We start from the raw sequence: 15,451 nt of genomic DNA, 5'->3' as shown, positions 1-15,451 counted from the left end.
TTTCCGGGTGATGGATACTGATAAAGTATATATTTTGTATATCTATATATATATAATTCTCTTCTTGGAGACGCTAGAAAACACCAAGCTGTAAGCGCGCTCCCCACCACCCCCACCCCTACATGGTCTGGTAAACTGTGGTTCACGCTAAATGTTTACAATCGTAGAGCCGGGTTTAGTGACGGCTTTTAGGGGCAGATAATTTAGTGTGAAGCGATTTTAAACTTAGGGGAGGTTACTAAGAGGAGGCTGCTTTCACGGGTGGGTAAGGGTTGGGGAAAGGAGGGGTGGGGGTTATCGTCCTTAACGAGTTACTGATAGTGTTTTAAAGCAGAGATATTCAGTGGCAGCATTGGTACTGTCGAATTCACAAATTATGAATTACTGAAAAGTAGAAAATAAAACTACTAAATAGCGGCGTATTATACGCCGCGGGTCGGCTCGTAAATTATATTTTGTTCGTTGAGAAGGGGGAGGGGTAGAAGTATCTCGGAGTTGGGGCAGAGGCGTAGCGATGGGGGGCGGGGGATACATTTGTACACGGGCGCCGACCCTAGGGGGCGCTGACACTAGGGGGCGCCGACCCTAGGGGGCGCCAACATGGGTTGGAAACAAATTAAAAACTCATTTTGTCTGCAGTTTTGCAATATAAATATAAAAATTTACCGGGGGGGGGGGGTGTGGGCGCCATATTGAAAGTTTGACCCGGGAGATTACATCTTTGTACCCGGGCGCCGGGAATGGTCATTACGCCTCTGGTTTGGGAGTAGGGCGATGATGAGTTGAAAGAAATAAAAGATGAAAGATACACGGATACGCAGTAATAGAGATTTCAGAACGTATTTCATTAATATCCGAAATAAAGAGGCCGAACCGATCGAGTCGGATTAAAAAGGGCGAAACATGGAAGCGTGGAAAATACATTTTGCCGACCAGCATAGAGGACGCTAGGTGGAAGGCATTTTTTTCCGCAGACGTTCCCTATTAAATATTGAATGAATAGATAATCCCTTTATTATAGCAACGTGTTATGAAACAGCGTGTTAAAAAACAATTAAAACTTGAATGTTTTTACACACTTGTGTGAGTGAGTGTGGGGGGGGGGGTGTTATTTTTTAATTATTATGTTTTTTTCTGTGGTTAAGTCTCGTATTTCAGCATGAAAATATTTACATAAGCTTAAATAAAAATCAAGAGCTGTAGCGTATTATAAACATGATATTAAAGCAATTGTTTTTTAATATCGGACAATTCTTATATAACCAGTTTTCCACAATGATCCATCACATGTTTCGCTGTATTTAAAAATAAACTGTACGCGCCATAGGCAAAACTTCTTAAAACGACTCTTTTCACAAAAAATAATTATTAAAACATATGTATAAGAAGACAATTATGTAAAAGTAACATTAATTTATTATCAATTGCATACACTTTCAGAGGCGTAGCGACCCTTCCCGGCGCCCGAGGACATACTTTTCGATTTGCACCCCCCCCCCCTTCGAGATTTCGATTTGCACCCCCCCCCCCCTCAGACTTTCGATTTGCACCCCCCCCCCCTTCGAGATTTCGATTTGCACCCCCCCCCCCCCTCAAACTTTCGATGTGCACCCCCTCCCCCATATCAAACTTTCGATTTGCACCCCCTTGAACCTTTCAATTTATTTTTCCAACCCATTTTGGCGCCCCCTAAGGTCGGCGCCCGGGGACATATGCCCCCCGCCCCTCCCCTCGCTACGCTACTGTACACGTTATATGTAGACATCAAAATCAAATTTTACGTGCCTCCTTCGTCTCAAACGTTTGTACTAAATTCTTCAATTTTCAATTTGCAAGCGCAGTCACATTTTATTGAAATTATTGCTAAGTCCACGAGTCTACCTTGTACTTTACGAGATAACCCCCCCCCCCCCCCCCTTTAGACAATTTTAAGTGCTCCCCCCCACCCCCTCCCGGGAGAGAAAAGTGCTGGAAAAAAAAACACTGAAAAAAAAAGTTGGGCTCTCTGCAGTCTTCCAAATGAGAGTTCCAAAGCGGATATTACCTGTTTTAAACTTGACTGTCTATATTGTATGATTATGTAACGATTTTTTTTTGAAAAAAAAAAGGTTATAAATTTTATAGATTCCAGCCTAAAGTTTTTTATATTTGAATCCTTTAGGAGAGGGTGGAAAATATGAAAAGACAATTAATTAGATGTTTAATTTACGACTAAGACTGTATGGCTACTAACATTATGTATGCAATCTACAACGACTACTGGTGTATTGGTTTTTCAACATGCTAATACTAAAAACACCTACCAAACTATTTTGTTTAGAACTTAGGCTCTATATAATTTTTAAAATAGCAAATAACAACTTAAAGTTGTATTTATGCGTAAGCGGTCAACCCAAGGAGCAGTAAATTGAAACGAATGTAAAGTTAAGCAACGAATTATCTCCCATTTAAAAATTCAAATACCGAAATTGTATACAAGGGAAATAACTTACATAATAATAGCTAAATTAATTAATTGTAATTAAGACATGATAGAAAAAGAATTAAACGATCTAAATTTCATTACGTTATAATTATAACAAATCTTTTGTATTAGCAATGTAATCTTGTAAAAACAATATATTTCATCTATTGAATACTTAACTATAGGTTTTGTTTGAAAGTCTAAAAACGGTAGCTTTATTATAACATACTTCTATTCAATTTTTATGACATCAAATATTGAATTATACATACAGTTAAAATTAAATTAAATATTTTGGATCCCTAAAATAAAGGGACGCTTTTTTTAAGATATCGCTATAATTTTTTATTAAATTTTGAAAATATAATTTGAAAAAACAAAGATTACGGTTAGTTATAAATTCCATCCTATTTTATATTATATATTAATACTTTAAGAGTGGTAATATAGATTCCTAAAAAAATTAAAGATTTTTCAACCAGAGAACGCCTACCTTTCTTTGTAGTGTGTTCCTTACTAAATTGAAATCATTTAACTTAAGATGAACTCGACTACTCGAAATACTCTACTACAATCACAATGTACTACTTCCGCCGTTACTCCCAAATCTAAACGATTCATCAAAACTTACCAAACAAGTAGGCCTACTCCGTCATTACAAAACTCTATACACCAGGACAGATTTCTAATTCAAAGTCAGAGAAAACGAGACTTACAAGCCCAATTAAAATTAGATAACCGTTTGAAATGTTCGAAATTCAAATTACGAAATTATTTTCTCGTTTTCTATATCAATTATGTGACACCAAATTAAAAAGGCAATGTGACTGGTAAAAAGCGCCCCGACCTTTCCAAATTAGGGAGGTAGGGTTGCATTTTCCCGATCTCGGATAAATATAGCACTATATAAGACCTAATTTTGGGGTGGGGGTGCAGAATTGATAGTTCGTCCTGGGTTCCGAAATAGATCGCTACTCCTTTATAAACGTTATTAATTATTAGATACTTTTTGATAATGTCGATTAAACATTTACAGACAAAATTTCAAAACTTTTTCCGACTCGGAGAGGTGTAACACGTCGAGATTTGTGAAAATCTCGATTTTTTTTTACTATACTTTATATAAGAGAAAGTAAAAAGTATATATGTGTGTGTCTGTGTGTGTCTGTGTGTGTCTCTGTGTGTCTCTGTGTCTGTGTGTGAGTGTGTGTGTCAAAATTCCCAATGACAAAACCCCACTTTATTACTGACATGTACACTGCGCTAAACCTGACTGGTCCTTTTTCCTGCAGTGACGGAAGGTGAGTGGATTCTCGTGTTCCGAGGACAGGCCTTTAACAATGTGTCGCTCTACTCCACCTACATAAACACCGCCTACGTCAGCGATGGAGACTTGGGTGCGCTGGACCTCTCCTCCATTTCGAAAACCGGCGACAACTCTTCTGCGCACTTCCGGTCAAGATGGCTAAATACCTGGCCCTCAAACATCACTCAGGTATTGTGGATTCCTTGACCCCCTTCACAGAAGCGTAGCGAGGGCGGGTGGGGGTACATATGTCCCAGGGCGCCGAACCTAGGGGCGCCAAAATGGTTTGGAAAAAAAAAATTAAAAGCTGTTTTTGCTGCAGTTTTGCATTTTAAATATAAAAATATATGGGGTCGGGGGGCAAATTAAAAGAATTTATATTTAATTATGATGGAGAAAATTCCGTCGAATATTACAATTAAGAAAGAAAAAGAAAAAGATTCCTTTAATAGCTTAAATTCTTAATGACTTCTTCCCTTCGTTATTTTAGTTCTTAATTACTTGATTCCTGTAGGCCTATGCCTTCATGCCTTAATATTTTTATACCTCCATATTTTGATTCCTTCGTTACTTTATTTCTTTATTCCTGCTTTTTTATTGCCTGTTTATTCGATCAAACAATTATTTGTTCTTTCTTGTATTCGTTCATTTTTTCATTCGTTCATTCGTATACTAATACTTTCTTAATTTCTTAATTCGTTTACTCGTTTCGTTCATCTGTTCACCTTTTTAAATGAGTGTTGATTTATTAACTCTTTTATTTGTTCTCTTATTATTATGTATCCGTTTATACGTGTATTCTTTTATTTATATTTTTTTTTCACGAAATATTTCTTTGTGTTATATTATAAATTAGCTGCTAGTGCCATCAGCCTGGGGTTGCTAGGGCCAGTGTGTAGCCTGGGGTTGCTAGGGCCATGTGTAGCCTGGGGTTGCTAGGGCCAGTGTGTAGCCTGGGGTTGTTAGGGCCATGTGTAGCCTGGGGTTGCTAGGGCCATGTGTAGCCTGGGGTTGTTAGGGCCATGTGTAGCCTGGGGTTGTTAGGGCCATGTGTAGCCTGGGGTTGTTAGGGCCATGTGTAGCCTGGGGTTGTTAGGGCCAGTGTGTAGCCTGGGGTTGCTAGGGCCAGTGTGTAGCCTGGGGTTGCTAGGGCCATGTGTGTAGCCTGGGGTTGCTAGGGCCATGTGTAGCCTGGGGTTGCTAGGGCCAATGTGTAGGCTAGGGGTTTTAGGGCCAGTAGCGTAGACTGAGGGTGTTTGGGCCAATTAGGTAGACATGGTGTTATTTAACCCCCCCCCCCCTTCCCCACCAGCGTGTCAAATACCTTCTTCGCACATTGGTGTACATTAAATCAAACCAGTTTCGTTTCTCAATAAACAGGTCAAACTGGAGCTCTACGACACGGGGAAAACTGTGATGACGATGCTGTTCAATGCCACGGGCAGTAACTACAATAACTGGTTCACGATTGACAGACTAGTTCAGTCCCCTTACAATGACATCTCAAACGCAGCAAACTTCTCTACCAACGGGTGAACATTATTTGCAGTTAACAAACTTTAAATTTTAGCAAATGTATAAAATCTATTAAAATCTATTTTTAAAAAAAGACTAGATTACAAATCTTATTATTTAAAAACTGTTATTATAGATTTAGAAACATATATTTTAAGTAGAAGAAACAATCAAAGTTAGATTTTTCAATATATATTTTGATTTCAGAACTTACTAGTTTTTTTTTTTAATTGCTTATTAGCTTTCATTATGCAATCTTCAAAATATCTAGAGGGTAGGTGGATGTAGTTAATTATCCTTTAGGATAATTTTGTTTGTAGTGAACTTTGTGATACGGTAGAATGCCTGGCCAACGGAATAGAATGGTGAGCGACTAAGAAGATTGTATAGCACGATTTCGCTCAGTGACTTTGATGTGAAACTGGTTTTGAAATTTGCGCGTATAATAATGATAATACATTTTATTTTGAAACGGTTACAGCAGTTGGCATGTAGGCCTTATTACACATTGGACGTTATTATAGAAAAAAATAATATCAATAATAAGTAAAGATATTTTACAGGTCTACACATAGTGCCGATGCTCTGATCTAGATAAACCGACAAACAAAAAACAATAAATAAATAAATAAACAAACATCCACCTTTTTAAGTTTTAGTAGTATATTAATAGATGACATTGGTAATATTGTTTGATGAATGCCAGAGAATTACGCAGTGGTATCTTTTATGATGTAGCTTTCTAGCTTGAGCCTTAAAATCCAAATGTATACACAATGCACACAGTAGTTTCTACTCTACTTTAAGTTGTATTTCTCTACACGTATTACATACAATCATACTCATTTTTTGTTATTTTATAAAACAGAGAAAGCGGAAACAGACGCAGGTTCCTTGTGACCAAAACTCTGGACATCTGTTCATCCGCAACCGTCTGGTTCATGGTGGAAGACAGAAAGAATTCCATCTGTTTGTGGTCATCAGGGACGTACACCAGCTCCGCTCCAGTTTTCACATACAGCAAAGAAGCGAATGGTACTCTGATGAGCAACAAGAGTAAGTCACAGTCTTAGACACACACACACACACACACACACACACACACACACACACACACACACACACACACACACACACACACACACACACACACACACACACACATATGTATATATATATATATATATATATATATATATATATATATATATATATATATATATATATATATATATATATATATATGTATATATATATATATATATATATATATATATATTTATATTTATATTTATTTATTTATTTATTTATTTATTTATTTATTTATTTATTTATTTGTATATTTATTTATTTATTTATATATTTATCATGATTTATTTATGATTTCAGATTTCGGAATCGCCAACGTTCTAGCTATTTTTATCAAGTTTTAAAGCTAAGTGTAGGCATATCTTCATTATTAAGAATAAAAATTGTAATACACAAATAAATTAGCATATTTTACAGCTTGATAATAACATCATATATATATATATATATATATATATATATATATATATATATATATATATATATATATATATATATATATATATATATATATATATATATATTATATATATATATATATATATATATATATATATATATATATATATATATATATATATATATATATATATAATTAGTTTGCAGTTCCATCCTTATTAAGTATATGCCCATAACCGTTTGTATGTACAAGTAAGCATTGTCACTTTCGTCAGTAATTATGTTGTTCAAATTATTGTTGCTATTGTAAATTAAAGCTGGAGTGTTTGAAAAACCAGTTGTTTATTTTCAGTTTGTTTTCTATAGTTTTATAATCAGTGGGGCAAGCGAAGCAGAGTTCACCTGTTTCTGTGACTTCCGCATATGAACGGGATAGTGTGGTTAGCACTATGTCCAGCCGCCATTAGTATTCCCTTAAGTTGAGTTAGGTACTCGTCAGAGCTGGAAGGATTCAAGGCTGTTCGACTGAGACGAACACGGTATTTGAACTGAAGGCTTTCTGATTACAATGTTTCTTCAAAGCGGACCCCCCCCCCCACCCCTCCTACGAAGAAGAAACCCTTAACCACCCCCCCCCCCCCCACCGGAACGAAATGCGAAATGGAAATTTATCTAGAACATATATACCGGAAAATTTAGTCCGCGTCCCCCTCCTGGAAATATGAACTGCACCCACCCCCATAGAAAAAAGCCGGGAAGAAACAATGTCTGTATAACAGTGAAACATTGTTGGATCGTATCTTGGGAGTGTGTTTTGAGATTGCATCAGAAAAAGACAGTAGTTGTGCGCATGCGTGAGAGGAAGTAGAGAAGAAGGCAAGAACATGGCGTAGCTTGGCTGAACACGCTATGTGAAGACAAAATAAATATATATATAACGTAAAGGAAGGCTCGTCTTGTGATTTCGTATGTGATAGATGAAAGGCAGGAGTAAGGCCTGTGGCAAATTTATATCGTGAACCCAGTCACACACAAAAACACTGTGACAGTCTGGTTAGCAGTCGTGTACGTTACCATCGCGAACACTCCGTCGCATACTTTGAGTATAATTGAATTGTCGGTGTGTTTGAAACGATTTTTTTTTCTAGACAATAAAAGCAGGAAAAAATGTACACATCTCACAGTTCAATGCATTTTCCTGTATTACAGCATTTTAGAACACTGGAATCAACCCTCACTACCCCCCCCCCTTCCACCCCCACCCCACCACCACCTCACCCCATTTTAAAACGAAATAGCTACAATGAAAAACGTCTGTTTAAAATTAAAAAAAAAAAAACGTTGCGAAAAGTAAAGAAATCAATAACATAATTTAGTATCTACTAACATAACTTAACAGGTCGTGTATAATAATGCTTGCTTCAGGCGCCGCTAACCCTAGAAGCGCCACGGATTTAAACAAACAACAGAACAAGCCGGTGTCCTTCAGTCAATATTGGCCTCAACCAACAAGGGGTGGTGGGGGGGAGGGGGGCTTTTGTTATCTTGTTAGCACATGTTCACATGTCACACTTTGTTCACTAGCTTATGTTACGTCCTCACGCATTGGCTAATCAACGCTGATTACAGATAGAACCTGTGATTCTATTGGAGCGTCTCTAAGTAGACGACAATGTTCTAAGCTTGGATTGGCTGGCTGGATAATATACGCGGGGCGGGACCGGGTGGGAGGATTTTAGTTTCCACTTTGGCTCAAGGGAGACAAGATTACAGTAACAACATGTAAAGGGAGATAATTTTAATGTATTCCTTTATTTTAACCAAGGGTAGACAAACCTGATTGAAATAAATTCCTTTTTATTTTAGAAGTTGCCACATTTTTTTAAAAATAATTAAATAAATATGTGGCTCCATAATCTGATTAAAGATGTGATGACTGCGCCTTGATAATCAAGTCGCAAAGTCTGGACAGTAAGTTGAGAAGATCCAGATGTTGCCCATATATCAGGTCCCCTCTTTTCAGAACCCAAAGGACACGACTTTATCTATACTACTTGGCATCAGTTATATCACATGAACCACCTAAAAGAAACCAGATTTGCCAGTGGCTAAAATAGAATAAAATAATTGATTTTCAAGCAATATACTAAATGGTATTTTGATAGATTTTAACCTTTACCCTTACGCTAGATCTTACTCTCAATCTAACTTACATAACTAAGCCCAGCCGCCTTTACTTTCGCTAATGTGTGTTTTGTACCCATCAGTGCTGGGTGCACTCAGGGATATTCTACTGACTTGAACCTGGATTCGAACTTTCGAGTCTTTTGGGTTAGAAGGCTAGCGCTCTACCGCATACGCCACGCAGTCCCATAAGTAGTTCAGTGCACATGTTTTGTTGTTAGGAGTCATCTATATATATATATATATATATCAAATAATCATATTCACGCAATATATATTCCCATTTCTAATTCATTTTAAAAAGCCATTTAAGTCGTTTTTAACCATATCGCAATCAAAACAGAGCTATGATTAGCTATTGTATTTTACGTTAATGCTAAACAATAAACGTTGTGTATCCCTATCGGCTGGAAATAGTGTTAACCACAATTTCTCTTCATATCTCTTCATATGCCGATCTCTTAGTAAAGGTAAACTCTACTTCACTTGTCCCAGTCAGCTTTGAAAGAGAGTTTTACTTATCCTTATCAAATAAGAACGTAATTAATTAAAATTAATACTTTTTAAAAGTGCATTTAAAATATTTTCTAAAATAAAATTTTAACATTCATACATTGTAGATTTGGATATGATAATCTAATTAAATGTTAAAATAAACACGAGTTGATTTAAACATAAACATATATTTATATTTAAAATAAACACGAGTTAATGTAATCATTAAAGTATATAGACCTAATCTATTACACCGTTTCTAATTAAATCCATGACATTTTTTTCCACTTCATTTTAAAAAAAAAGCTTATCCCCCTCTTAAAGTCTCACAACACTTCACTATTTAAAAGCGCCTTTCTCGATAGCCCTAGAGTGTCCATTGGCTTAAGTGGCCTTAAGATAAACGTTTGGTTTACGTACGCTAGAGATCTGTTGTTAAGAGTGCTTTGGGTGATTAGGGTCTAATTAAGTGACCAATACAACCCGGCTTTGTCTTGTCGACCAGAGATGACCATTGCTTGAAGTGTTCGCACGTACTGAATAGAATCCTTTAACGCTTTCAGAATTGTATACCCCCCCTCCTTTAACGTTAACCCAGTTATCCGTGATGTGTATCGGATTAGCAACGTAAACGCAAACAGCTAACGTTGAATGTACGCGTCAGTTGACCCGCAGACGACAAAGCAGACGTAATACAAACACCAAACACCAACCCACCAATGGAAACAAAGCGGGAGGTCTTATCAAACGGGACAGGAAATATTTGGGATCCATCTTTTGCAGACGTCAACCTACCAACCAGGATTTTAGCAGTCTGTTCTGTTCTGGTGAAGTAAATTCTGGAGATACACCCTCAATTGTGAAGGATATAGATAAATTTTTTATTTCCCAAAATATCTAAAAGTGTCAGATATAGGTATTGGAAAATATTTTCTTCTTTTTTTTTTTGGCAAGTTCAAATCTTGTTACTGTGTTTTATTTCAAGGAGATTAATGTGATTCTTTATTATGCGGTTTGGTTTATAAATCTCGCTGTCGCTAATCCCTTAGGCAAAAGGTAGATATATTGTATCGAGGTATAAAGTTTACTTCATCCAGTTTATTAATTTACTGGAAACCAACAACTAACTATTTAAGTGTAAAAAATATATATGAAAGCTGAAATAAATTAGTGTTCTAAATAGCAGAAATGAATTCAAAATATATCTTGGGATTCAACGTAACAGTAATTATCTTTATTAAATGCAAAAAATTAATGAAATAACGAAAATAGGGTAATCTAAATAATTAAAAATTAATCAACTATTTATCGTGGGTTATTATACACATTTAGGAAATAAAACAGAAGACATTTGCCAATAACGAATTTTATTATTCAAAATTATTTGAGATTGTTAGCTTGAACCTTCACTACTTTTTCGGTGAGCAGTTAGGGTTATGTCCCGTGGTAGTTCTATCCTAAATCCTAAACCATACCGTTAGTTACCGGTTAGTAATTACCAAAATGCGTGGACTCAGGGGCGAAATAAAAACACTGTATTACTATATTGCATAAGTGAACATAATTCAATATTCTCAGCTATGTTGAAGATAATATGTCCAACAATGGTAATTGTTATGCAGATGACTGTGAATAGCAAATTAATTTTAAAATTTCAGAACATGTTTGTTATATATTTAATTCTAAAATTCGTGCATATATTTGGTCTTATAACTGTAGTAACAAACCGTGGATTCTTCAATAACTAATAAGTACAAACTTCTGCGTTTAATTTATAACAGGAATATTTTAAATTTACCTTCAGTTGTATGTATTCTTATCTTGAATTTAAAGTTATAAAAGCTATTTTTAGCATTACCGGTATACGGGTAACATAAAATATGGACTTTTAGATCCAGCGTCGTATGTAGGTGTTAAACATCGAACCTCAGTTGTTGCAAAATTTAGACTGAAGAGATCCCTATTTGGTATTTGAAAAAAAAAATGCCGTCCTTTTTTTTAAAATAAAAATAAAGGTGAAAGAAAAAAAAATGTCATCCTTTTTTTAACTAAGAAATAATGGAAAACGAATTTGATACTTTTGTATTATAATGTAAGCTCTATTTGGTTAAAGATAGGATTAAAATATAAGAGTATAAAGTAGTCGCCATTTGCAACCGCTGTAAATATAAAGCGAAAATATAACTAGTTTCAATGTAGTTTCTATTACATAAAATAAAAAGACTAAAAGATGGATTAGCATTATTTCATTTCTCTATCTTAGGATATGGACTAAATTATGGGATAAATTAAGTTAAAATGTAGCGTCTATTATTTTAAGTTTAAATTTCGTCTTAAACAGATTATTTATTGTCACTTTAAATATAATTTTTATACCAATCAAAATTGGATTTTATACATAGGCTAACGAACGGACAAAATGTAATTCGTCGTAATTTTTATTGCAATTTAATATGAAGTTAACTGCAGGTGGGAGACGGGTGGTCGGGTAAAATGAGGTCTGCCCCTTGTACCTTCTTGGGAACGAACAAGAAAATATGATCATGAATAACAGGCCTACAATTTAAAGATAAATGGCTGGAAAAATTTCGTATCTCGTATAGAAATGCCACTTTTAATGAGAGCGAGCTGATCTGTTTAGAAACAGAAAGCAGAATCGGGGTCTAATTCACAGCGTATGTGTTTATTTTCAGACATTTCTCTCTCGAGAGGGGAGGGGGCTATTAAAACTAAGGGGGAGTGTGTGCGGTAATTAATTAAAGTAAAAATTTTCGATAGAAATTAAAGAAATACTATTTATTATTTTCTGTTTCGAATTGGGGGGGGGGGGGGGGGGAGTTTGTGCGCGGTGGACATGCTCTGTGGGGAGGGGGGGGGGGGGTCACTGTTGAGATGCCTGAGAGAAACTTTGCCACCCTTACGTAGCTATGTGCGCTCTTAATGTTTTCATTCGACTTTGTCTTTAATTCAAAGATTTTCTCTTTCCAGTACTCGTTCATTGCTTTTAATGTTTTGGCTGTTCGACATTAGTTTGTTTAAGTACCTATCAACATTCACCGGCAGTGTTGAGTCTTTGATTTATTTAGGGTAAATGTATTAAACAGGCAGACACGTCGTTTTCTGTTAATCTCATTCGTGCTGCATTGTAATAAGTAGTATACTCGTCTTTCTGAGTACATCGCAAACAATGGTGTCTACGTAAGTGGATTAAACTCGGACAACAATGGAACTACCCCAGGGGCGCTCCTTACCAGTCACAACGGAACTCTTCTACGACCCGGGGTACCACTACCCTCCCCAACAACACCCCGATAATTACTGGGCAGGTAGGAATACGTACTTGAGTGACAACAGTCAACATCCGACCACGCCCCAGCGGATTAAACCTGACATCACACCTGGCAATAGCGATTTGGCTGGTCATCGTAAAAAAAATCAGCCAACATCTTCACTAGCATCGAGCCCGGCTAAAGACGGCGTCAGTAGAAATAAAATTGCGAAAGGCAGAAGAGAAGAAGGTAGGTCTAATTTTCTAATTTTGCTAATGTAATAAATAAATAAATAAATAAATAAATAAATAAATAAATAAATAAATAAATATACATATATATATATAAATATATATATATATATATATATATATATATATATATATATATATATATATATATATATATATATATATATATATATATATATATATATTATACAAATAATATATATATAATATATACTTAATATATATATATATATATATATATATATATATATATATATATATATATATATATATATATATATATATATATATATATAATGAAGTAGCGAGAAGAAAACTGTTTTTATAACATAATAATCGTTCAGAAAAATAGTAATTCTTAGTAACAACAACAAAAAAATACTTTAAATAAAGATAACTATGAAATAGAGTTTACTGCTTATAATGACGTAGACATAAAAACGGATATTGTAATCAGCAATCTACCTAGCCGCCTTTATTCTCACTTAGGTAAATACTCATCAGGTACCCATCAGAGCTGGAGGCTTAATGACTTAATCCCGGTACCCGAACACAAGACTTGCAGTTAGCAACCGTACGCTCTATCACCCGACCACGCCATCCCATCTACATGAGACATAATTAGTTTTTCTTCTCTTATTTGGTTCTTAGCGATAGAAAGCTAGACTGCAAACCCGAAAGTCTCGAGTTCGAATCCAAGTTCAAATAAGTAGAAGAAAGGCGGCTGGGCATACTGTTAACCACAATATCGCCTTGTATGCCGAGGTCTTTGAAACAGATGAACTCTACTTGATTTAGTCTAAGTACAGATATTAAAAGATGATGATTCGGTTCTTAAAAATATAATACGAAAAAAGCAATGCTACACCACAGTTCCTAACACCCCCACCCCCCCTCCCCTCACACACACCTCACACACATCATCACAAAAGTTTAATATATCCCCTCCCACCGTAGACATGTCATGTCAATAATGCACTGCCCCTACTTAAGCCAAAAAAAATTCGATTTCAGAAGACGATAATCGACTTAGAATCTCCGACTTGTAAAACAAAGTAACTAAACATGAGCGATTCATGAAGTACACTATCGAAATCCGATCCGCACACTTCTCTCAATGGCGGCACCTCTCGGTGTTACTGGGCAACGGGCGTCTCCTAGGTTACCATAACCTCGAAGCAACATGGCGTCGCTGGTATCCAGGATATACGGAAGGTGGTTTTGATACAAGGGGGAGAGAACTGCTGATTTTGTTTGTTCTTTTTTCGAGACGTGTAAAACGATCGAAATCAGATTCTTTTTTAAGATTTACAAAATCAGTGATATCATAAGTACTGTTTTGATGGGCCAAACACTTCAAAGATTATTTCCCTTTGTGTGTGTTTTGACGAGATGGAATTCGCTGGTGTTTCAATGGCACTTATGTAGTCTCAAGCAGTGCATTTCAAAATTAATTTTACGCTTGAGTGGCGATACTCAACCTAAACTTAATCTCATCCCTCAAATTCACAACATCAGTAATACAATAAAATAACTGTAATCATACCATAAATCACAACTCTAAATTTAAAACTAAGCCTAAACAAAACCAAAATCACTATAGCCTACGTTGGTACTCAATTGGCGTGGTTGAGAATATAACTGCACCATCTCACTTTCATGCGTCTGGGCGAGGTGCTGACCACATTATCCTTTCATATGCCGAGGTCAATAAACATATGAACTCTACTTCTTCTGCCATTGGATTGATTTTACTTACATAACAGTTGCTTAATTTCCAATTTTTCATTTTCAATTAAGATTGCAGCTAATTTAAAAAAAAAAAAAAAAAAAAAAAAAACTGTCTATTGCAATGAAGACAAGCTGCGAATTTTACTGAAGAATTTTATAAACAAAAAAAAACCCAAAAAAACAACAACGTAGCTTTCCTCACTTATGTTTGTCTCGTATCAAAAATAATAAAAAATTAAGCATGCTAGAAACGGGTCAATATTTTAAGATTATATATTTTGATATGGCAACAGAGGCGTAGCGAGGGGGAAGGGCGGGAGGGGGAAATATGTCCCCGCCGGGCGCCGATCTGAGGAGGGGGGGGGGGGCGGCAAATTGAATGTTTGAGGGGGGGCGCAAATGAAAAGTTCGAGGGGGGGGGGTGCAAATCGAAAGTTCGTCCCCGGGCGCCGCGAAGGGTCGCTACGCCTCTGTTTGGCAATCAACGTATACTTTTATCTATGCAAGTGTACTTTACCTGTACTAAGTATTTTCTTTCTTCCTCAATTATCATTTAAGTGAAATCAACAATCAACAGATTTATTATTTTTATTTAATTGAATTTTTTTAATCTGCTGAATGTTGCTCACAAATGATGCTATATATAATATATATATATATATATATATATATATATATATATATATATATATATATATATATATATATATATATATATATATATATATATAATTCTATTTTATGTCTT

General features: G+C 35.6%; 1 protein-coding gene across 2 annotated transcripts in view; it reads left to right on the top strand.

The window, feature by feature from the left end:
• Positions 1–6,797, top strand: part of LOC131952337 (uncharacterized) — a 30,784-nt gene extending 23,987 nt beyond the window's left edge. For both annotated transcript variants that reach the window (XM_059314953.1, XM_059314952.1), the window contains 4 exons: positions 3,757–3,959; positions 5,151–5,302; positions 6,154–6,341; positions 6,675–6,797. In XM_059314953.1, the coding sequence (XP_059170936.1) occupies positions 3,757–3,959; positions 5,151–5,302; positions 6,154–6,341; positions 6,675–6,718 (587 nt within the window). In that variant the 3' untranslated portion in view covers positions 6,719–6,797. The remainder of the gene's footprint in view (positions 1–3,756; positions 3,960–5,150; positions 5,303–6,153; positions 6,342–6,674) is intronic.
• The last annotated feature ends 8,654 nt before the right edge of the window (positions 6,798–15,451 follow it).

This window comes from Physella acuta, unplaced genomic scaffold (assembly GCF_028476545.2).
Source record: "Physella acuta isolate Inbredline_101_S28 unplaced genomic scaffold, ASM2847654v3 ptg000867l, whole genome shotgun sequence".
Classification (NCBI taxonomy): domain Eukaryota; kingdom Metazoa; phylum Mollusca; class Gastropoda; family Physidae; genus Physella; species Physella acuta.
This window is presented reverse-complemented; position numbering and strand designations above follow the sequence as displayed.